The 23,874-nt window shown below is 36.9% G+C and overlaps 3 protein-coding genes and 1 pseudogene across 3 annotated transcripts; all 4 read right to left on the bottom strand.

The window, feature by feature from the left end:
• Positions 1 to 119: 119 nt before the first annotated feature.
• LOC114757265 (oleosin 1-like) lies at positions 120 to 1,125 on the bottom strand. The gene has a single exon (XM_028946257.1). It carries the CDS (start codon positions 908 to 910, stop codon positions 350 to 352), a length of 561 nt encoding a protein of 186 aa, XP_028802090.1. The 5' UTR covers positions 911 to 1,125; the 3' UTR covers positions 120 to 349.
• A 469-nt stretch (positions 1,126 to 1,594) lies between these two features.
• On the bottom strand, positions 1,595 to 8,209 carry LOC114757261 (ATP-dependent 6-phosphofructokinase 6). The gene is made up of 13 exons (XM_028946254.1): positions 7,763 to 8,209; positions 7,481 to 7,527; positions 7,343 to 7,382; positions 6,970 to 7,032; positions 6,756 to 6,893; positions 5,311 to 5,469; positions 5,121 to 5,174; positions 4,005 to 4,073; positions 3,706 to 3,835; positions 3,279 to 3,544; positions 2,959 to 3,007; positions 2,646 to 2,800; positions 1,595 to 2,353 (listed from the first exon to the last, which is right to left on the bottom strand). Exons 1-13 carry the CDS (start codon positions 7,859 to 7,861, stop codon positions 2,138 to 2,140), a joined length of 1,485 nt encoding a protein of 494 aa, XP_028802087.1. The 5' UTR covers positions 7,862 to 8,209; the 3' UTR covers positions 1,595 to 2,137.
• Positions 8,210 to 9,385: 1,176 nt separating this feature from the next.
• On the bottom strand, positions 9,386 to 13,220 carry LOC114757260 (receptor-like protein kinase 5; annotated as a pseudogene).
• A 2,158-nt stretch (positions 13,221 to 15,378) lies between these two features.
• LOC114757262 (amino acid permease 8) lies at positions 15,379 to 18,978 on the bottom strand. Its single transcript, XM_028946255.1, has 6 exons — positions 18,790 to 18,978; positions 17,059 to 17,386; positions 16,732 to 16,949; positions 16,511 to 16,650; positions 16,173 to 16,400; positions 15,379 to 16,085 (listed from the first exon to the last, which is right to left on the bottom strand). Exons 1-6 carry the CDS (start codon positions 18,854 to 18,856, stop codon positions 15,663 to 15,665), a joined length of 1,404 nt encoding a protein of 467 aa, XP_028802088.1. The 5' UTR covers positions 18,857 to 18,978; the 3' UTR covers positions 15,379 to 15,662.
• Positions 18,979 to 23,874: the final 4,896 nt, after the last annotated feature.

Here is a 23,874-nt window from a genome sequence, read left to right on the forward strand (position 1 = left end):
GCTAATTATCATCGCATTTGCTTGTGATTATGTCTGTGTGTAAAAAAACACAGAAAACACAGACATAATCAAGACAGACCCCTCAGCCCATAGGAAAAAAGGAGAGAGCACCAAGGACCTGGCTTACAAATTGATAGTATTTATTAACGGGACAAGGAAATTTAAAAGGTTGAAAGATTTAGCTCCAATAAGGAACAAGACACAAAAACGCAGAAACGACAAAGGACCCTGAAAATATGATAAAACTACAACTTGAGAAGCAAAATCCTTCTGACCAAACAAGAGAATACAATGAAATAAGCAAATTCAGATGGTACCGCCTTCAACAAAAGATATAGATACTCCGTGATTAGGATCCCTGCGTAGCATCTTGGGCCTTACCCTGCACGTACTGCCCATAATCCTTGGCCTTTTCCTTCATGCCCCTGGCCTTATCTGCAATCACTGCTCCGGCGTAGTCAAGCCGATCAGATCCCGGCGGGTGCTTCCCGGCAACGTAATTATATATCCACGACAACGCTGCTATAGCGGCCACACCACATCCACCGGCGAACAGAAAACCAGCAATTAGAAGGAATAAAGCAAAACCGGCGGGGACTAGGATCGGACTGAACAAAATTAAAAGCGGGGTTGCAATGATCAAGGCAGTGACGGTGCCGATCAAGGTTAATCCGGACAAGAGCAAGAGGACAAGGCCAAGAGTGGCGGCGGTGAAGAGCTTCACGGTTTGGCGTGAATGTGGGGAAGAAGAGTCATAATTCGAGGGCGGATAGGATGACATGGATCCTGTTTGATCGGACATTGTTGCTGAGGAGGGGAAGGCTGCGGAAGAGCGAAAGCCGAATTGAGGGAAGGATGGTTGTCCAGGAGAGTGGGAAGAGCAGTGATGTGAAGTTGCGGACGATCCCATGTAGTGCGGCACTAAGATAAAGAAACGTCGTAGCAGCTTTGCATGGGATTGGACTGAATCGCCCTAAACGCTCCATTTGTGCTCCTCTAACTGACACGTGTCACTTCTGGGTCAAGCCTCCATGATTCCTACTGAATCTGTCAAAATGCGAGCATCAAGTTTTTGTTTTTACTTATTTAATTATTAACCATGGGAGTTGAAATTTGGTTTGCCTCAATTTAAACTCCATATATTCAGCATGCATGTTGATTGACACTTGACAGAAATCATATCGATCTCTTTCAACTGAAGGAGGGCATTCGCAAGGTTTGATGGATTGTCCAGCGACGAGGGCAAAATCTTGAGAAATTAGGGCGGCGAGAGGGATTAGCGAACGGGTAGAAGAGAAGCGGCCAGACATGTTCCTCTTATTAGCAGATGTGGGGGGCAAGATGAAGACGAAGGTTAAGAGACTAGTTAACACCGTGATTTAAAAAGAAAAATCATGTCCTGCCAAAAAGGAAAATTACGCGTCATAAGTTAATTGAGGAGCCTGCAAATAAGCTTATGACTACCCTCATGCAAGTGTTATCCTTCAAACAGATTTTGAAATTTTCAATCAAGACATAACTAAAAAAGAGATTATTCTGAACTTTCATAGCAATATTAATGAAAACCAAATCATTTTGAATTTTATTCAATGAATACTCAACCAAGAAAAAAATTACTACATACTTTCAAAGTACCCATACACATGAAAGGTCAATGATTAACCATCTAAATTCAAGTATCACCTTCACAATCTTCATAGTTACATATCAAATTTGTCAATCAAGAAGCCCCTGAATATATCAAGCGTAAGTCAAAACAATCACTCGTCAACTTTAGCCAAACACAATCACCACACTTGTTTACCTCATTTCACTTTGGTTCATGTGTCGAGATTTTTGATTAAATAATAGAAAACAAAAATGAAAACCATCGAGATTAGAAACTTTCAAGTCACTTGCTACCGACCACCAACAAACACCATAGAAAAGTGATGATCCAGTAACTAGTCATTTTGGGAAACCTCATTTTCAGTGGCATTATCCCGTGTCATTGATGATGACTGGAGTGACCTTGATAAAATACCAACAGCTATAATAAGAACAAATCGAAGAGCTTCCATCACTGTACGCTTCCGGCACGGCCGGTCCTGGTCCAAATGATACCACCAAATACAACAGCAGATAAGCAAGCCACGGTTTAGTTTTTTGTCCCATTAATCCCGTCAGCTTGTTTTTCAGATTGTTGTCCATCTTCGCAGCTGTCACTATCCAGCAACTGAGTACGAGGCGGCTTTTCCTTTTTGGCTTCATTAACGTCTTTGGGGTTCAAAAAGCTCGGCTGGTTGGTCGAAGAAAGGAGTCTTGCCCACATTCTGTCTGTTATCACAACCTTGTTCTGCCTCTCAGTGATTCTCTGGTTTTCAAAATTATGACATCCACAATATAGTCAGGACAATTCTGATTTTACGAAAATACAAAATCCGGAAACTAAATTATTGGCATGATGCTTCATCAGCTGCTTTTGTTCACATGCATTTAAAATGCGTGGCAATAACGAGTGATATAAAATGCAGTTTCACTCTTTCAAATTAATTATAGAAGGAACAATATATTTTAGGTTTATCATTGGCAAGCAGTTGCCGCACACACTGTCACAAACACACGGAGCAATGATTCGGCACCTAAGGATATGGGATTAGACTTACATTGAATGGAATATAGGTATGTCTGCCATTGACCAGCCCAACTGTGAATCCAGTATACCCAGCCATTGCACCATGAACTGCACTCTGAGCAAGAAGTGTGCAGTAGACATTGTCGGATGCATTGCTTGGAATTGCCCGGATCATGTAAGTAGGATCTGCCAGATAACTCAGTTTAGGAACTCCAAATTATCTTCTAGGTTCAATAAAAAGAAGCTTCCAATCTTCTCCCCTCAGGTCCCTCATTCCCCATCAAAATAACGCACCATATGAAGATATAAATCCATAAAAGAGGAGTCAGCATAGAGAAACTCACCTATATATTTGAGAGTAATAGACATCTTATTTTGCTTTGCAAAATGATCCTATTAGAGGAAAAAAGAACGTTAGAGTGCACATGGGTCTTGGAACAAGATGCTATAGTACCAAAAGTTAATAGGTCAAAACAGTGCCATTGAGTTTCAATATCCCCTTCCGAAACTCAAGTGACAATGCCACCAAGTTTAAAAATTCAAATAATGAATCACTTTCGTTCATCTAGATATATTCGCAGTCATATGGTGTAAGCAGGAAAGAAAAATCATATTACCAAAAGAAAAAAAAAATTCCCCCCCGGGGGGCGCCGGGGAGTCATACCTTAATCCTGTGAGATATCCATAGACCAACATCTTGAAGCAGTTTGTTTCCAGAAGCATCCTTCTGGTTCGCAGCCTGCATACTTTCTGTAAGAACATCTTGTCCTGCTCCCTCAGCGATGACTATGACCATATGTCCATTTTCTTTTAGCCTTTTCTCAATAAATTCAAAAAGTCCACCCTTTCCCTCAAGGTAGAAGGGTGACTCTGGAATCAAACAACAGTCCACATCTCTACTAGCAAGAGTAGCATACATTGCAATGAAACCTACAGAAATAGATACTCGTGATAATTAAGGAAAAGCTGCTGACATCATTTAAGAGAACTTCAATGTAAAATTGAGTCATTTATACTTCCATAATGTACTAAGGGTCCAAATTGTCCAAATTAGAAGCTTATAAGGTGTCAAATATAAATGTGATGCGTACCACTGTAGCGTCCCATTAGCTTTACAACGCCAATCCCATTCTCAGCACTTTCAGCCTCAACATGTGCTGCATTAATGGCACGTTGAGCCTCCTCAACAGCAGTATCAAAACCAAAGGACTTGTCAATAACCTAAAGCGAAAGAAGGAAATTTACATGAAGTTCCTTGAAAATTTTGATAACTAAGGAAATTACAAGAATTTCCTTCCAAAAATTTGATAATTAGCTCCTCCTTGGTTAGTAGAAATCACTAAGAAGTGAGCTGAACTTGTGAAGAACAAAGAAATGTGATCAAGCATACCGGAATGTCATTATCTATGGTTTTAGGAATTCCAGCAATTGCTACTTTGAGACCCCGCCTTCTAATTTCCTGCATATAATCAGAATCTACTCAAAATATTTACCTAATATATCAGAAGATGCTAAGAATGACAATGAATCAATCAAGCAGCTGCAGAACAGGTCCACAGAAATTAAAAATGTTGTTCCAAAGATTCATTGCTTAGCAATCTCGACAAAATTTTGAAAAATGAAAAGATCATAATACCAGACTTTGTGGTCAATTGACTTATATTTCTTCAGTGTCCAGCAGTTGGTTGCTTCAGGAATAATCTCTTTGGTATTCTTGGGGAGAGACTGTGCATCCTAGCACTTTGGATTAGTTTTTCCAAATTCATTATAAAGGATTTGATAAAGGATAACAGAACTTTGTGGCAATGGGCACTTTCTGGGAATGTGGTTTCTCAGGTTGGAGTTGAATTTCCCTACCTTCAAGGGCATAATGTTCTGGGATGGAATTTTCTATATGGCTGTTGTTCTAGAGCTTGACCTATGGTTTTTTCATAGGAATCTCTATTTCTGATATGCAAAGAGATTGGACACCTCATTCACCCAAAAAAAAAAGAGCAGAGATTGGACATCTCTTTTGCACTATTTTGCTCCTGGGAGTTTTTAGTACTTCGTTCTGTTTTTAAAAAAATATAGGTTAAAATATTTTTTCAATCCTTGTAGTTTCACCCAATTTTCAATTTGGTCTATAAATCTTAAAATTGTGTAATTGGGTCCTTATAGTGTAAATTTTTATGCTTTCACTACAATCGGACTTCCTGATTTAGAATTAAAATTTTTATTGATGTAGTAATCCACATGCAATGACGGTGTGTCTGATTGGTCATGCCAACATAATTTAATGGCATAGTGGTAGGGTTTCAATAATAGGGAAAACGTAAGTTTTATAAAATAATGGGGACTAAATTACATGCCTTTTAAAGACTAAGTTAACAATTGAATACTACTATAGGTACCAAAAAAGTAAATCAACCAAAGATATATGCAAACCCTAGTTCTCCTTCAAGTGATTTCCACTTATTTCAATTTTTATTAGGGCTAGGAGAAGCAACATTTTACTACAAAATACCTCATATATCACAGCTGCTCCTCTTTGGGTTCCATCTCCTCCAATTATGTAAACCTGTAACCATAACCAAACATATGACTATTCATGCCATGACAATAAACTACCCGGGCTTAAATGCATACAACAAACAAAATTTATTTTCTCAGCATTCAGCATCCAACTTCATCTAAATAAAATTAACGCATCGGACCTGGTTAATTCCACGATCCTGTATGCTGTCAACTATCTTGGCAGTATCATGCCCTCCTCGTGATGTCCCAAGAATGGTACCCCCACGCTTATGTATATCATTGACCACCTTGGGTGTTAAAGTAATGGTGTTCTTGGAGTAGAAACCTCTGTAACCCCCCTGTATATAACCACAGGGAAATTGGTGGAGAAACCAATGTACATGGCAGTGCAAATCAATTAAAGAAAAGATAAAAGAGATTTAAAGATATCCTAATATTAGTTCAGTTGAAAATCTATACTAAAGTAAGTTTTGAATAGAAGGTAATTGCCATTCCAACTTAAGGCTTGTTGGTGACAACATATTGTTTTCACCTTGAGTCAATAGTTCGAAGCAGGTGCCTCTGAAACGTAAATTGCCATTGTCAACCTTGAATAGAAGAAAGTAATTAATTTCCAGCACCTACATTTATTAGTTAGCACCAGCAAAACCCATAAGATGCCCATGTTTTACCTAATTATTCATCGCGCTTTTGTCTTAATGACTGGAACATCCACAGGGTGAGCACCAAAATGATGTCTTCATATTACATAGGCCTCTCTTTTGGTAAAATTACGTAGGCATCGTCCTTATTTGTAAAATATACAAGAATATCTCTTCAAACAAAAAGTTATGCTAGACTGTAGTCTAATTTTAAATTTCTTGACTAAAATAACGTCCATCAACCACTCCTACATATTCTTTTATAGAAGCTGTTTTCGTAAAGTTTTGACTAAAGCGAATATTCCAAAAATAAGAGGAAAGTCTATGTAATTTTAGAAAAACTGAGCAGAATTTTGAATGATTTACTCATATTTCAATTTTAATTTCGATGTTGATTTTGCAAAATATTCATAGATTGTTATGTAATGAGAAGCTCCATACCTAATCGATCAAGTTCAGAGCACCGAAAACAAGTTCCTCCACAGATCCAGCGGAAGTAAAGACAAAACACATAGCTAAGAGCCTAAGAGAACTCTAGCATGCCTAAGAAGAAAATAGAAGTGCTCTACAAGACTTGTAGAATTATCAACGCATCCAAATAAACCTGATTAATCTAAGAGGTTGCAAACAAGTATATACTGATGACCACTTTGTAATACATTTCATAAATGAAATCCGCTCTATGTTCATATCATATACTAAGAACATCATTCTAGCATCCAATTAAGTACTAACATCTTTGGTCAAGACAAAATATTAACATCCAAAACATTTATACCATGTTTGGAATGATTGATTGCAGGGATAATTACCCATGCCATTCTACGGAAAACATGAAATAAGTCAAAAAACAGTAGCCTGGCAAAACGAGTACATCATAATTTCACAACTGTAAGCTTTATTTACCAGTACACATCAGAGGCTTCATAACAAGGAAACAGATAATGTATTGAACGTAAACTAACTGTGAACATGCCACTTACATCTATACCAAGGATTTTGCTGACACCGTACATGTGAGATAGACCACAGACTATTTCCCTTATCACTGTGTTGAGTCCAGGGCAAAGACCACCGCATGTAACAATGCACGCATGCACATCATCTGACTTGAAATATACCTGCACAGCATATTAAGTTACTTTCAGTTAAATCCAAATGGTTCTCAATAATACATCTGCACAATAAAAAAATTACCTTTTGGCGGGGTCCTGCACGTCGAAAATGTACACCCCTTGGACTATCCTTGTGAACGACAATCTATGAAAAGATTGCACAGAAGTTAAAACCAATGCACCCTGTTAATGCTGATGATAAAGGGGGAGGAAAAATGCAATTTTCTTTCCTTCTTCTTTTGCAGTGAAAGGATCAAAGAAAAGGGGGGTGGAAGCCTTTGGCATCAGTTTTCTCTATTTCAATGTAGCAATAAAAGAACTTCCTCCCCCTTTCAGCCTTTCTTTTCCCTGAATATAGACAAAAAGGCAGACCCTGAAGGGACACTATACTGACTTCGAATGAAAAAGGAGTTCATTGAATTTTAAAGATGTTTGAGATAGAAGGAGAATGGAACCTTCTGAGGAACAGTGTCATCGACGTCGACAAAATACTGCCTGATGATAGATATAAAACCAGTTAAGAATCAATATATTGATTACAACCAGCATGCAACGCACATTCTAATATTAACGAATTGGAGGGCCTCACTTACTTCACAACTGAATAAGCTGGGTTAGATCGCAGCGGATTTGGGTATGTCTGCGAATACAATCAGGAACCATGTAAAATTATAAAGTGAACAGCAAGCTCCAATAAAAATCAAAACATATAAAGGATTCATCTTGCGATCAATAAACTAACGAGTGTAGTTTCCCTGAGCTGGTGAGACTACCACATTTCCACCCAGAAGAAACTGAAATTGAGAAAGGAACAAAACAAAACAAAAAAAAAAAAAAAACCATGGAAATGAAACAGAGTAGAAGAAGAGAGATACGGGAAGACTAGGAATGTAGTCATTGAAGTGAGGAACGTCCTCAAGTATGTAACCAAAGTCTCCATGGACGATCTTCATCTGCGAATCCTGAGATTCCATTTTGTGCTACGGTTTCTATCCAATTTCCTTCCTTTTTTTGTTGTTGTTGTTGTTTTTTTTTTTTTTTGGCTTTCAAAGAAAGATGGCGACGAAAAAGCAATGAGATTCCTTAAGCCTTAGCAGCAGGAGGTGCTTGCGAATACGAAAAGCTGAATTTATATATGCTAGCGCCGCGAGAGAAGACGGAGATCACGTGAGAAAGGAATGCTCTCCAATCTAGACCGTCCCTGTCAATGCATTTATGGCGAAAACTGGCGGCGCAGATTCAAGAAATTTCTTTGATTTGCAATACAGGGAACTGAGTATTGCCGCTAAGGAATCCAGGGCGTCTTGCCAACGGCACTTTTTTTTTTTTTTTTGGGGGGGGTGGGGTTTGCGGTTTGGCTGAAATGCAAAACCAGCGGCGCGAAGCGACTTTGCTGGGCACTGTAAGCAACACTCCCGCCGCAAAATTATTCTAACTCTCGGTGTAAATATTAGTCAAAAAAAGATGGAAAAAGGAATAAAACTTGCCTAATTAAAATAATAAAAGATTTGGGCAAGAATAAAGATGATAAAGATATAATAGAGATTGTACATCTCATGTTATAAAATTAAAAAAAAAAGAGAGAGAGATTGTACATCTCAACTTTAATTTGTGCAATGGAATCTGATTCCATTTCCAGCAAGAAAACTAGACTAGCCTATTATTTGTGTGTCAATTTCTTGTAAACAATTGAAAGTCCAGGAATTAAATTTAAATCTAAAATATTTCAACATAAAATTAATTATATACTTTCTTTGGTTGAAATATAGAGTTATTGATAAATAACGAGATTGCATATTTAAACTTCCATGCAATAAAGTGCGATCTCACTTCTAGGAATTAGATTAAAAATATTTAACATAGAATTTAACCTTTTCATTTTGGTTGATTAATTATATCTTTCAATTTAAATTTTTAATTGTTGACTATTTATATAAGATGATACTATCTCAAGTCCTTAATATAAGAGCTAGTTTAGTATTTAATTTAATTCTAAATATAAAATTTCAATCTACCTTGTTTATCATATTTATCCTTTTTTTTAAGTAATCGAGTTATACATGTTAAAGTTTTTATTAAATGATAGTTCTAACTAATATACATAATTAGCAAGGGTATCTAGAAAAAATAACACTTTTTTATTACAAATTACTAACTTAATAAACTTTTTTAGTCTATTCAAATTAGTCAATTAGCTCTTATATTAAGCACAAGAGCCTTAATTAACAATAGTAAGATTTTTTATTAAAATATTAACTTGAGGCGGTGACATGTGACGCTTTTGTTTGTAAATTACTACCTCTGGTCCTTAATATAAGACTCTATTTGACTTTTATTTTGGTCCCAAATATAAGACCCCAATCCACTTTGTCTTTTATATTTATACATTTTTTTTTCAAAATAGCCCTTTTAATAATAAGAATTCTAGTCAATACACTTAATTAGCAAAGATATTTTAGGAAAGACAACACCTATTTAGGACAAATAACTAACTCAACTTACTTCCTTAGTCTCCTCAAATTAATCAACCGGCTCTTATAATTAAGACCGGAAGCAGTATTATTAAGGACTACAAAAAATAACACAGTAGGACCCCATTGCAAATTAAAAAGAAAAAAAGAAAATGAAGAGGAGGGGAAAAACTAAAGTCAACTGTGGACGAAATTCAGGTCTCGCCAGTATATAGCTTAAAGTTAAAACAGATAGGGGGGAAACAGGGGAACAATGGCCACAACGCGGTTCATGCATGAATGCGTTGTACCATTTAACTTTGGACTAACTGTATTACTGGCCAAACCTTACTTTTCCGGACAGAGAATAATGACGGTTTAGTGTGAGTGACGATTATTCAGGCAGGGGGGGAACTTGTAGCTCAGACCCAATGGGCATCTTCAACCACAATCCATGGATTGATCCCCGAACCCGAGCCAAGAAAGGGATATGTACTTGGACGTCAATAATGTGCTCCACTACAGTCCTCTCATATGCCTCATAAGTAGCTTTCATCACTTTCACCTACGGCCGAGCTTTCATCACTTTCACCGATAGCCGTGCTGCTATCCTTGTAATTAGAAATGTATGTGGTATCGCCTAGAAGGGGAGTAATATCAAACCCAGTTCCGATTTTCTTACTGTCATGATCTGGTGGACAACATTGCTGAAGAACCTGCAAAATCTCTCTCATGGAAGGTCTAGCTGAGGGTGATAGGCTTGTGCAAGCTAGGCCTAGTTTAAAGACCTTTATCATCTCCTCCACATAACATGCTTCTTTGATTTCTTCATCCAAGGCATCAGCAAGGCACTTCTCTTCACTGTGATACTGCCATGCCCAATCTACTAGGCTTGTATGCTCCTCTGTGCTGTAGGGTTCTTTTCCAGTTACAAGCTCCAGTAGCACCACCCCAAAACTATATACATCCACTTTCTCGTTGATCTTGGTCGAATAGGCATATTCTGCAAAAGCAAGTTAGATCATGTAAAGACGGCTTTTATAAATCTGAGGCCATAAAAACTACCTCCTCTAATTCTAAATATAAAATCTAGTAGCACAAATTACACTGCAAAATCAGATTTTATATTTAGGACAGAAAACAGCATTCCTTTTTCCAATCAAATTCGCTCACCCGGGGGTATGTAGCCGAAAGATCCCGCTATGGCAGACAAACTGTGTGGCTCCCCAGACTTCGCCAACATCCTGGCTAGACCAAAGTCTGCAATACTTGCCCGGAATTCCAAGTCCAGTAATATATTGCTACACTTTACGTCTCTATGGATGATTGGTGGGGAGCAATCGTGGTGCATGTAACACAATCCATGTGCAGCCCCAATGGCAATCTTCAACCTTGTTGGCCACGTCAAGACCAGATGATTGTTGAGCGCAGTCGATGTTTTTCTCTTTCCATGAAGCCATTTATCAAGGCTCCGATTTTCCTTGTATTCATACACAAGGAGTTTTGAGTTTCACTTGAAACGTAGCACAGAAGCTTCACAATATTGGAATGCCGAATTGTGCCTAAGATTTCCACCTCAGACATAAAGTCTTTCTCTAGATTATCATCCAACCTCTTGCTACTCCAGATCCTTTTTACGGCAACATACTCACCTGGACGATTAGAGGGAACCCGGTAAACTTGTCCAAAGCCCCCGCTTCCAATGAGGTTATCATCTGTCAGATTTGAGAAGAGATTCCATTGTGAGAAATCTAGCCTCTGGAATGAAGTAAGTTTCCACGTTGAAAGGTTGCGCCTGGGATTCTTTCCCCAGATGTCTTTGAACTTATAGAAGGCCAGTGAGGCGGTGGCTAGCAACACAATGACGGCGAGAACAAGAATCAAGGCAAGCAACTTGAAGGACGATTTGTTTGGATATCGAGGGGTTTTGGTCAAGCATTTTGGAAGTTTGATATTTGGATTATAAGCACATAGATTGGGATTGTTCAAGAAACTGGTGCCATATGCGAGGTTATTGAAAACATCAGGAATGCTACCTGAAAGGTTGTTGGAGGACAAGTTGAGAAAAACGAGCCTCATATTGCCAAGATGAGGTGGGATTTCACCAGATATATCATTATTAGATAAATCCAAGTCGACAAGATTAGGAAGATCACCAATAGTTCCCGGAATTTGCCCTGAGAGTTTGTTGTTCGAGAGTGTTAAAGTATTCAGGGATTGCCAGGAGTCTATCTCAGATGGTAATTCACCGGAAAGTTGATTATTGTCAAGCCTGAGAGAATTAAGTCGGGAAAGAGCCGTCAAGTTCTTGGGAATTTCACCAGAAAGCATATTGTTTCTCGCATCAAATACTACTAGATTTACTGCGGAAAAAATTCCAACCGATATCTCTCCTGAAAAGCTGTTATTTCTGATCTCTAGTCTCGACATGTTCCATGGAAGTTTACTAGGAAGTCGACCAGAAAACGAATTCTCGCTCAACATCAAGGTTGATAAATTTTTGGATGTCCAAAGACTCACAGGAATCGCACCAGAAAAATTGTTCCTGTAAAGCTGAACTGTGCGCAGTGTTGTGCAATTTCCGAGCAATTCGGGCAATTTTCCACCAAGATTGTTAGAAAAAGCAATCACACCTTGCAAAGCATTATTAGCACACAAGTATTGAGGCAATACACCACTCAATTGATTGTCTGCGACTTCAAACACTTCAAGCTTTGAATATAGGCCTAATTCTGGAGGAAGAGTTCCATTCAACTTATTGCTAAAAATCTTGAAGCGCTTTAGCGTTTTGATTAGACCTAAACTTCTCGGAATCGGACCAGATAATTGATTGAAATAGAGGCTGAGTATCCTCAAGTTCTCCAACTTTCCAAAATCTTCAGGAATCAAGCCCGTGAAGTTGTTCATTGCCAAATCAATGTCAATCAAATTCAAGGCCTGGATCGAACTAGGTATTTCACCAGACAATCTGTTGTGGTACAGATACAGAAATTGTAAATTCTTGAGAGAGAACAAACTAATGGGAATGCTACCTGTCAAATTGTTCAATGACAAGTCCAATTGCACTAGATTCGTCAGGTTGGCAAAACTTTCAGGGATTTCACCGACTAAATTGCAGCTGGTCATCCAGATGAACGTCAAATTCCTCAAGTTCCCAAACTCCGATGGGATCGCCATGGGCACAAATTCGTCATTATAGGCCAAAGTAAGGATTTCGAGCTTAGATAAGCTCCCAATTTCCTTGGGAAAAGTTCCATTGAATTCGTTGTTGTGGAGGCGCAGCGTTTGTAACGCCGGTAATCTCCCGATGGCCGGCGGGACATCACCTGAAAAATAGTTGCCATTAAGGTCTAAGAACGTTAGAGTTTTGAGTCTGTCAATGTCGTCGGGTACTGGGCCAGCGAAGTAATTTTGAGAGAGGGCAAGGAATTGGAGGTTGGAGCAATTGTACAAAAATCTGGGGAATTCTCCGCGGATGTTGTTGTTTGAAAGGTCGAGCACCGTCAGATTCTTGAGGTCGCAGATAGCTGGCGGTAGCTTCCGGGAGACACCTTTTCCTGAGAGAAGGAGCTGGGTGACGACGCCATGGGCGCAACGTATCTCTGGCCAATCGCAAGGTGAGGACGATGAGGTCCACGATCGAAGCGACGGTGGATCGCCCAGTTGATGTTTAACGTTGAGCAGGATGATCTGCTCGGAGACTGCGGCCCGCGAATCTGCACTGGAGGTCAGTGAGAAGCTAAGGAAGACGAAGAAATGCAACACAAGCGGGGAAATTCCGGGCATTCGAGACGTTGCGGTCTGTTGGTGTGGTTTGGAAATTTGCCGGGAAGACATGGCGAAACCAACGGTCAAAATTCAAACATGGAGGGAGATCAGCGAAATTGCGTTGCGTAATGGTTAGTGCGAGTTGTCACTTGTCACTACTGCGAACTACGAACTTATAACCGACGGACAGGTTAAAGTAAAAGAGACAAATAATAGGGCATAATTGCAATTATGCCACTATAGAAAGAGACGGCGGTCACGAGTCCATAGAAAATCATCACCAGTGACGGTAATCTAGTCTTACACTCTTGTTTAAAGAGGTTTGTTCAAACACGGGTCGTGGAAAGAGGACATGCTAATAATTGCAACACGTCATCTTTTCCTGCCAGGCCACTAAGAGCACTGCTCAATTGTTTTCCCCCAGCACCATCAGCATAATATCATCATCTGTTCACACGAAATCTAAAGATGTTATTTTGAGATTGAATTTTCACTGGGAAGTTGAAAAAAGAATAGAGACAAGCTTTTTTTTTTTAAGGCTTAAAAGTAATCCTATTCTAAATAAACAAAAAATGCTTAATTACTGGTTTAATATGAATTGGAGTTCTTACTGCATAAAAAAAATTTAAATGACGGAAAGGATTGTACTATTCTTATACGCGTTATCTCCTTAATCTGTTTATTATGATTAATCAATCACACAGTCTTCACATCATAATCAATCAATCAGGAATTGAAAAAACACACACACAAACGGCTCAAAGTAAAGCGTACAATCCACAAATGGAGCTGACACACTGGAGTCACTTCTAAAAAGCAGTAACTTCTTATAAAATTACATACTGTATAGACGTGTCGACTAGATTTATATGAAGAGCTTCAATCCCGTTTTCCTTTAAAGAAAATTAAAACATGGAGGCTATGATTGGGATTATTTTTTTTTTCCTTCTGCCGCTTTTTTTTTTAAAAAAAAATTCTGTGGAATAATGGACTAGATTAGATGAGCAACACAGAATACAACTGCCCCAAAAAACAAAATAATCACGTACCTAACACGAGGCTGCTGCTTATTTTGTCCAAACCCTCTCTAACAAAGCTTGCGGCTTTGTCACAGAAAAGTTAAAAAGAAAGTGTCGGGGCTCAGCTTTCACGAACTAATCAGGGTTGGTGAAGAAGATAATGGCAAGTTGGTGCTGGGAAACATTATCAATTTAACATAGTGAGGTTAGGATATTGCCGTTGACTATTAAACGTATGGTTAGACGATCGGTCAATATTTCAAAAAACCATCCTTTCAACGGTATTAATTAAATTAACTTTCCACGCAAAGCATCATTTGTTTCTTCGTTTGCTGCCCAAGTTCCAATTCAGGGTTGAAATACACAAAACCGATTGTCGTGATGCAATTTCCTTCTAAAATTGACCTTAATACCATGATTTGATATTAGTGCACTCCATACAGTACAAAGCCATATCCAGACGCCAGACTGAATGTTACAGTTATATGTGAGGAAGCCGGTGGGGACATATATGAAGACAGTTTGGAATAGATTGGACCGACGTTCAACTTTTCTTTTACCGACGTTGAAAAAAGTCACTTACCTTGGAAACTCCCCATACTAATCTGCTGATATGTGAAAATAGACAGGACAACCATTGGTTGAAATATGTCATGGAAAACAAAGGGGAACAAGGAAATTCGCTAAACTTTTGATGGCTCATTCCACACTACGCGGATAAACTTAATGGTGAAATATCACTCTGGGAATAAGAAGAGCAGTAACATTTTAACATCTCAAAATTCTAAAATATTAATAATTCTGTAAAACAATGAATGATGTGAGTTTGAAATGCTAGAAGAATGTGTGTGAAAAAACTGTTTAATTTAAAATAATTCCCATATGGCCACGGCTGTGTTTACGGGATATCCAACCATAGCGTTTTCAGGCCAAAAAAAAAATCGTATTATTAATAATTTAAGAATAATGTCATTTGCTTTAATTTTTATATTTAATACTGATTAATTAAAATCTATATTGTGGGTGAGTGACCACAAAAACGAGCTTGAAGGTGAATGATATTCTTCTGGTTTCATTTACAGGTCATTTTCAACATATTTCACATAGATTAGGAAAAACCTTAAATTTCATTAACATTCATTTAAAATTCAACAACTTTCCAATTTTATTATTATTTAGTATACATTATTTCTCATGTAAATAAAATCAGCACAATAATAAATAAAGAGTAAAATTGTACATTCATATAAAAAATTTGTCGATAAAAATGGCTTCTCTCTCTGCCTTATAAATAGAATCAGAAGAGTATAACTATAATTAGGGCTCATTGGATTAAAGTTCAAGATACTATCATAACACTGGAATATGTGTACGAAAGTAAGAGACTCAAGTTCTTCCTGTAACGATGCATAATCTTAAGCTACTACAAAGCTCTTAAGATCAAGGGAAGTAGGCAGCACCCCTTGAGTCTGTGATTACAGTGGTTCCCCGTGAAGCTAGGCTTAGTTGACCTATTGCCACATGACATTAGCAGACTACTACTGTTTAAACATGAAGGGCTTGTATTTGGAGAGATTGTGGCTGATTCCATGAATGGCACCAACCGCTGCGGCCAAGGAAACAAGGAAGCAGACAAAGCTCAGAAGTTGTAGCGCGCACCACTTGAGTGACAGGGTTTTTATCTGTCCCTGGGCGATGTGCATTTGTACAGGGAAAAACACTATGAGAGGCCAGAACCCAATGGCTCCGAGCAGGGCAAGAAACTCATTGAAGAAGGGCATTGCCATGGCCAGAGTAGTGGCTATTATCACAAATACTGTCCTCCAAACTAGCCTAAACATGTTCAAGTTGAGTGTCACATTGCCTATTCTGCACGGGTATTCTTTGTGCACAAAATCTGACTTCGGCCACATCATCTTTGCACCCAATTCAACTATAAGAAAGAATGCTTGAGCCATTAACTGTCATTGAATAATGATTTCTCGCATCAGACGGATATTATAATAATGTAGGTGTGCCTCTTAATTCTTAAAAACTGGGGAAATAACCTGATATGCGCCCAGCATGTGGATGACGATGCATATATTTCCTATGTCGACCAGCCAGAAGGGATCGTAAAATCCGAAGCCAGTGAGCAAGTTGCCTGGTGTTTTGTCCCCAAAAGCAGCATAACCAAGGCCACCGCATGCAAGGAAGAGTGATGTCATTGCTGTGATCCCCAACACGTTAGCCCTTTTCATCTGCTTGCATTCTGGTGGGGATGATTTCAATGTGTCCTAAACAAAGCAAAGAGAAAATCCATTTCGAAAAAGTTATAGATGATCACAATCCCAGCGTTCAGTTTGCTTATTGTTGCTGTGATCATAATAACAACCGCTTGCCTTACCATAATATCAAAAACAACAGTAGCGTAAGAGCAAGCAAGCGCTATGTTCCCCATTGCACTGAAAATTCTCCACATTTTATCTTCTTCGGATAGATCAGGCCCTACTTCTACTCCGGTTACACTGGTTGGCCTTCCTTGTCCTGTTCAAATCCAAATGTCATTCCATGGATATGCCGATACTAATCTAAACGAATGTATTAATAGTTACTGATAAATATTGCCTTGGATGAGGACAGCGAGAGACAGAGCACTCCCAATAAGAGCATAACCAAAAGACGTAATGCAAGCAATGGTTGAGAGCCAGGTAAGCTCGTGGAAATTGGGAATTTGGGACAAGAATATCTGGAGGGCCCCAAAAGCAGCCATGAAAGGATTGTTGGAAAATTTGCAATAAGCTTGATGGCCTTTTCGGTGGAAGCACCCAGCCTTCTTGATGGCCCTGCACCACCATAACAGAACAGAGCAGAACAGAACAAAATAGGCTCAGTTTAGTCATAGTCACGTAAACATTAAGTCGAAGTGAGGGGAGATATTGTGACGTGACGAACACTAAGCTGGTGGAGGTGGTGATAGTATAGCCAACAGTAATTCCAGCGAGCTTGGAATACTGGACGAAACCGCAGGCGAGGTGCATGCGGCCGCCCAAGTAAGATTTGACGGCTTGCATGTAAGTGTAGTTTCTGGTGCCGGAGATAGGATGGGGATATCTGTAGCAATCAGCAATGAGATTGTAAGTGAAGATGGAGATGCATGAAAAGGTGACCATAACACCTACTCCTCCGATCCATCCAAGTTGAGCCATCGCCCACGGCAGTGCAAGCACTCCTGCTCCCACTACCACAGTTACTATGTGCGTCGTCGCCGTCAATACATTCCCTGCATATCATGCAACATGTTGTTCATCATCTTCCACCTCCTTGTTCACTTTTTTTTCTTTCAAATTTTATCGGTCAATTACGCACCAAAAAAGAGTGGTGCAGTGTCCGGAAGTTCTGGTCTGTTTTAGGAACTCTTTCTTTGCTCTAAATTTTTCTTGAATAGAAAATTATTTCTCCTCCGTGAAGACGAAACCGTTTAAAAGGGGCATGCCCTTGTTCCGATGCTCTGCACCCTTCCACCCAAAAAAAAAAAAAACAGTTTTAATGCTCGTAACTTTAACGAACACTTTAAATTTATTAGATTTTGATCATTTATATTTTATTTGAATGATTTGAATTTGATGGTTTTTTTATTTTTATTTGTTCTAAATAATTTTTTTTAGAAAATATTTTTTATTTAAAAATAGTTAATTAAATATTTTTAATCTGGATCATTCAAATAAGATATAGACGATCCAAATTTGATAAATTTAAAGTGTTCTTTAAGGTGACAAGTAATTAACCAGGTTCCAAAAAAAAAGAGAGGAAAAGACTCAGAAGTGAAGGGCAACGAAACGGCAGGTAAATACGTTGGGAAACATTGAATAAGAGCCTAATTAGCGTATGATAAATATTGGGTTGAATGTCGTAGGTTGTTATTTGGATCATCGTTATCAAAATAGATATGTAGATCCAGGAGTAATTAATAGTAATTAATAATTGCGCGCGTGTGTAAAGTCAGGCATGTTTTAGTTTACTTTCAATTTAAATTTATTGATTAAAATAGTTTCCATAAACAGCTGTAATAAATTTATGGCCAAGAAAAATAGCTGTAACAAACGCATGTGTTTCTAAGGTGGAAAAAATAAAATAAATATTTTATAACGTGGTACAACCTTTTCTTCAAATAAAATTACGTAAATCAAAAAGGAAAAAGCACACATATATATATATATTTTAAATTTCAGAGCAAAGTGAAATTAGGTTGAGTTTGAATATACACACATACACACGAAAAGAAGCATAATTTTAAAAGTCGATAACGTTTAGAAGCTGAGCTATCAATATCAAACACCTAAATAATACTAAACTTAAAGATTCAAAGTAAAAATAATTTCCCCTTTGACGAAACTTGACCTTCATGGATTTGTGCGGAAAGCAGAGGATTTAATAGCGGAGAACGGTGCGAGAAGATCACGGAAAGCTCAAACATCAGTCAATTGAGAGCCGATACCTTTGAGCTTATTAAAATAATCTATCGGCTATGTTTTAAAGAGGAAAGATTCAATCCAGTCGAATAAAAGAACACATACAGAATGTGCAGATCATGCGAGCGAAGACCAAAAAAGTGAAGAGAGGAGATAATTATAGACGAATCTGCGAACAAAACTAAGAAAACCAGAGAAAGAGAGGAAGACGAACCAGTTCTTTTGGGCATGCCATCGTCGTCGACTTGCGAAACGGTTTTCCCGTCGGGCTTAATGTCCATTTCGATCCCTTCTCGCAAGTCGCAACTCTGAAGCGCGGCGTGGATGCTCACAAATGGGCGACGCGGGACGCGACCCGCCTTCACTCACACGTGTATACAAACCCCCTCACTGTACTCTCCAAGTTGTTATAAGGAAACCATAATGGCGCATTTTACTACATTATAGACCATTACTTTGTGCGCTCTGAAAGTTATTTTCAGAAATTAAATAACCTAATTTTTTCTTTCACTTATGACAATTCGGCCACGCAATTCCTTTCGCGTTTGGATGAAGCTGAAAGCGACAGGCTAAAGTGCTAAACTCCGACTAAGTTACTGTATGCGGAATTTTTTTTTTTTTGACCCGTCAATTATTATATTAATCTATATGATTCTCCACACTTAATCTTAGCCAAAAGGCCAAGAAAGGTATAATCTATATGATTCTCCACCTTAGGATGTTTGTGGTACTAGAATTTTCGTCCTTTTAAAAATTTAAGAACTAGACTTTTTTTTTCCCCTTTCATGTGTCTTCTCCATTTAATAAAGAAGCAGATCAGTGGTCAAGTTAGTACTTCACATCCAGAGAAAATTTAAAAATATTTTTAAAAAAAAGAGAGAAAACGATCTGACAAATTTTTATACACAAAAAATACTAATTGTACTACTCTGTAAATTTTATACATGCAGAATATTAGTACTACTTAGATGCTTCTCACTGATGAAATTTGTAATGGAGATTTTCCCCAAATTTTCGAAGATATTGTTGCATTTTGAAACTAGTTTCTTAGCCTGTCAAAAATCTCAGAGGTAAGAAAAGGAATGTAATAAATGTGGTGAGTACTCCATTCATCATAAAGTCAACAATATGACAGGGTAGCTTTATCTTGTGGGGGGCAAAAGTCCAATCGTGAATGAATTTTCAAACTTAACTGGAGTAATCTCATTCGTGCAAATCCCACCACTCAAACGTCCAATAATACGCATCATGAATAACTTCGATCGAAATAGAATGTTACCCTTGGGCTTGTTTGATGTGAACTGTACTGTGTTGATTTGGCTGGTCCCCAACATTTACATAACATCGGTTCATATTTAGTGACGTCTCATGGGTGCCCATTATAGGCATGGGGATTCACTGGAAGATGCAAACTATAGATGTGGGTACACGATGATCACGCCTAAATGAGAAATGGGAGACGGATGCAAAAGAGTAAAGACAGGGATCACATCACGACAGCGACAACATTGGACGAACGGATGGCTACCCTCATCTGTGATTCCTCCGATTAGGCAGAAGACAAAAGCAAGTGCCAGATTTTCTCATATGTGGTGCAGCGCAAGTGGAGTTTCGCCAGAGAGGCAGAGCTGGGCCCCCGCTCGGTTTTCTAGCCCCCCCCCCGGGGGTCACCCTCTACTCCTCTAGGAACAGAGCTACCCTATTTCTTTTAACGTGCGTCCCTGTGCTCTTCACATTTGTGCGCAGTGTGCTCCTTTTCATTGTTATGTTACCTAGATGTATAGATTACCCTAAGCAGCAGCATCATTGTACATACTCCCTTTAATTTGCCCACCAGCGGCAAATGTTGTTTCGAAAACCAAAGCATGAGTGAGGAATCCCTGGGGGGTTTTTGGTTTTAGCTTATGAAGTGGGCCTGCTGAGATGGAAACTGGGAAATGCCCGGCTTTGGTAAGTCAGTGGAATGTGCTTTCAACAGAAGTATCTTTCTTATCACAAAGACTGGGTTAAGTAAGAAGAATTAGTACTTCACAACATAGTTAACTAATATTCGAGTTCTTACTAAAAAAAATACTCGCATTCAATTCTTAAATAGAATTGCCTACAATAGAATGATACTGCGTGACCAAAAAAAAGGCATACCTACTTTGGAAATCTTGAGATGCTGTTCATGTATAAAGAATTTACTTATAAGAAAATTTCACGATATTCTGACCGGAGACGTGCTTATAATTATTTTTTAAAATAAAATGACATAAGCGTCTTTGAATTCGCCCCCTTTTAAAACTTATAAGCCAACCGCGTAGATTTACAGATGAATTTACATAAATCAATCTGTAAAATTTGAACACTTATCACCAAAGAACCATGTAAATTCATTTATAGAACTTTGACTTCTAAATATCAAAGTATAAATTTTATAAGAGATTTATTTGTGAATGTAAGAAATTCAAGCAGTAAATTTATGATGTTTAATGCCTAAATTAAAAAATTTTAATTAAAAAAATACCACCTTCGGTCTTTAATATAAGAAATAAGTTGACTTTTATTTTAATCCTACATATAAGACCTAAATTTATTTTGTTTCTCATATTTATTTATATTTTTTTCAAAGTAATTCTTAAAATAATGGTAGTTTTAGCTAATATACTATATTAACGAGGATAGTTTAGAAAAGACAATACTTATTTATTATAAATAGCTTATTTAACTACTTTTTTAATATATTTAAATTAATCAACTAAGTCTTACATTAAAGACGGGAGGGAGTATTTTAGGGGAAAAAGAGTGATTAGTCAACCATCGTTGGCCGCTAGTGCAACCTCCAGCTGGCGAACGTTGAGCAGTGAGTTCAAGAATATTTATCTCATTTTACATAATAAATTATTGTAATACTACCTCCGATCCTTAATATAAGAGTTAGTTAAATAATTTGATTGGATTAAAAAATTAGTTAAATTAGTTATTTATAATAAATAAGTGTTATCTTTCTTAAAATATCCCTATTAATAAAGTATATTGATTATAATTACTATTATTATAAGGATTGTTTTAGAAAAAAATAGATAAATATGAGAGACAAATTAGGGTGAGGTTTTATATTTAGGACCAAAATAAAAGTCAGGCGAGTTTTTATATAGACTGAAGGTAGTAATATTTTATGAGGCTTTTGGATATTTTCACAAATTGGAGGGATTTATTTATAAATAATTTTTTATCTGGTATGTATGTAATCTCTTTAAAATTAATCAATCACCATCATTAATTTATTGAACTCAAATTCCTTGTGGTATTCCTGTCTTGCTTACACGATTCTATCGTAAATGGAGAAAGATTGTGCTTCATTTATTCAAAGTTTGAGCATGAGAGCTCCACCAGAGATTATGGGTCAGGTCAGAGGAGGTCATGATATGCAGTCACGATCAAATGATCAGTCAAATATAAATAATTATTCTGTAATAGATATAATTAAGAGAAAATTGCAACAAAAAAAACCCTTGAAAATTAAAAAACGAAAAACACGAACCCATTTATAAAAATTGTTATTATTTGCTCATTGACTGTTGTTAAAACCAATAATAATATTGTAATGGGTCTCAATTTACAATTTTTCAATTTTTAATATTTTTTATGATTTTTTCTATAGACAAATTAATCATGGCCTTCAGTGTCATTGATTATGCCCAAACAACGAGAGGACCAGCGTAATGACACGCTTACTTGTTATCATTTTACTTATGTAAACAAATATAAACAGATTAATCACTATTAATTTGTTGAAAAAAGGAAATATAAAAATTATTTTTCTGTGAGACACTATCAAGTACATTTTAATTATATCGAGATGGAGGTGAGTGGGGGTATAATAAATCACCTCTGTGTATTATTATAATCAGGTTACGGGTATTATTTGCCGGTGAAAATTTCCAAGCTGCCGGTTGAATCAAGATGATGGAACCCAACTTATTTCTGAAAACCAATACACATTCAAGGATAATGCCAATATGAAAATAAAAATAAAAATAAACAATTGTCCATGAGCTTCTAGTTTAGAGGCACTGATGTTTCCTTATTAATGGGAAGTTGCATATTCGATTACGCATGCAATCCTGTTCTGATAGCTCTAGACTACTAAACCCTCAGAATCAAGAAATAAATGAATTGAACTTTATTTGGAGTCCCTCTATGGTTTATTATCTCCGATTCTTAATATAAGACTTTATTTAATTTTTATTCTGATCTTAAATATAAAACCCAAATCTATTTTGTTTCTCATATTTATCTTTTTTTTCCTAAGGTAATCCTTGTAATAATAATAGTTCTAACCGATATACTTGATTAGCAATGATATTTTAGAAAAGACAACATCTATTTATTATAAATAATTAACTTTACCAGTTTCCTTAATCTAACTCAAATTAGTCAACTAGCTCTTATATTAAAAAACGGAGATAATATATATTTTCAATTTGTTCCCCAGTTCATCAACAGCTGGATCTGTCACTATTTCACAGTGGAATCAGCATGAAAATAATCAAATAAAGATACCCAGATTAGAAGCAACATCCACAACAGACATTATCCACGATTTTCAGTGAAGAGTTCAAACGGTTTCTCCGTTCTTAAAGCAGAGCTGACATTTGGCATTTGAGTAGGCTGGGATTCGAGGATCCTGCAATAAATGGTCCGTTTGAATCAATTATTAGAAAAATAACTTATTATCAATTTAGCTTATAAAAAAGTGAAGCTGGATAAAAATTAAATTAGACATGCTGAATTGTGTTTTGATTGGAATTCAGAAAAGTTAGTTTGCAAAAATGAGATTGACAAAAAGTTGTTTGAATTATGATTGGGTAAAAATAAGTTTAGTTGTAAAATGACCAAAATGGATATGCGTTTTAATAAATAATAAAACATAATTAAAAAAATAATTTCACATAATATAATAAAATTAAAATAATTTAATATGAAGAAGTCAAATTTAATGAGTAAATCAAATTTTAAAACTTTAGAGAAAGCATAAAAAATATTTTAAATATAAAGTAAAATATGAAAAAAAAAGTATATTTCTATGAGCATCTTTAAAAACAAAAGTATATTTCTAATTTATTTATTACTTTTAACTAATTTTAACTGATTTTTTGTTATCTATAAATTAGTTATTTGAGACTTATAATGAGAACTATAAATTTCTTAACTTTTTCTCTCTCCGTGTTTTAAAAGTTATAAGTCATAAGTTGTTACTTTTAACTTATAGTTCATTGTAACTTTTCATATAAAAGTCAGATTGTCCAGTCAT

Source organism: Neltuma alba, unplaced genomic scaffold (assembly GCF_004799145.2).
Source record: "Neltuma alba isolate B1F8T4 unplaced genomic scaffold, ASM479914v2 tig00010592_pilon, whole genome shotgun sequence".
NCBI lineage: Eukaryota > Viridiplantae > Streptophyta > Magnoliopsida > Fabales > Fabaceae > Neltuma > Neltuma alba.

What these genes read in the sequence shown, in the direction of transcription:
- LOC114757262 (XM_028946255.1), bottom strand. Translation starts at nt 18,856, where the DNA reads ATGGACATTAAGCCCGACGGGAAAACCGTTTCGCAAGTCGACGACGAT. An exon ending in TGGCATGCCCAAAAGAACTG is followed by an intron (nt 17,387 to 18,789) that starts GTTCGTCTTCCT and finishes CATGATATGCAG; the next exon opens with GGAATGTATTGACGGCGACG. An exon ending in TCTCGCTGTCCTCATCCAAG is followed by an intron (nt 16,651 to 16,731) that starts GCAATATTTATC and finishes GGATTTGAACAG; the next exon opens with GACAAGGAAGGCCAACCAGT.
- LOC114757261 (XM_028946254.1), bottom strand. Translation starts at nt 7,861, where the DNA reads ATGGAATCTCAGGATTCGCAGATGAAGATCGTCCATGGAGACTTTGGT. An exon ending in GTGCAGGACCCCGCCAAAAG is followed by an intron (nt 6,894 to 6,969) that starts GTAATTTTTTTA and finishes TATGCTGTGCAG; the next exon opens with GTATATTTCAAGTCAGATGA. An exon ending in GGATATCTCACAGGATTAAG is followed by an intron (nt 3,008 to 3,278) that starts GTATGACTCCCC and finishes TTCCTCTAATAG; the next exon opens with GATCATTTTGCAAAGCAAAA.
- LOC114757265 (XM_028946257.1), bottom strand. Translation starts at nt 910, where the DNA reads ATGGGATCGTCCGCAACTTCACATCACTGCTCTTCCCACTCTCCTGGA.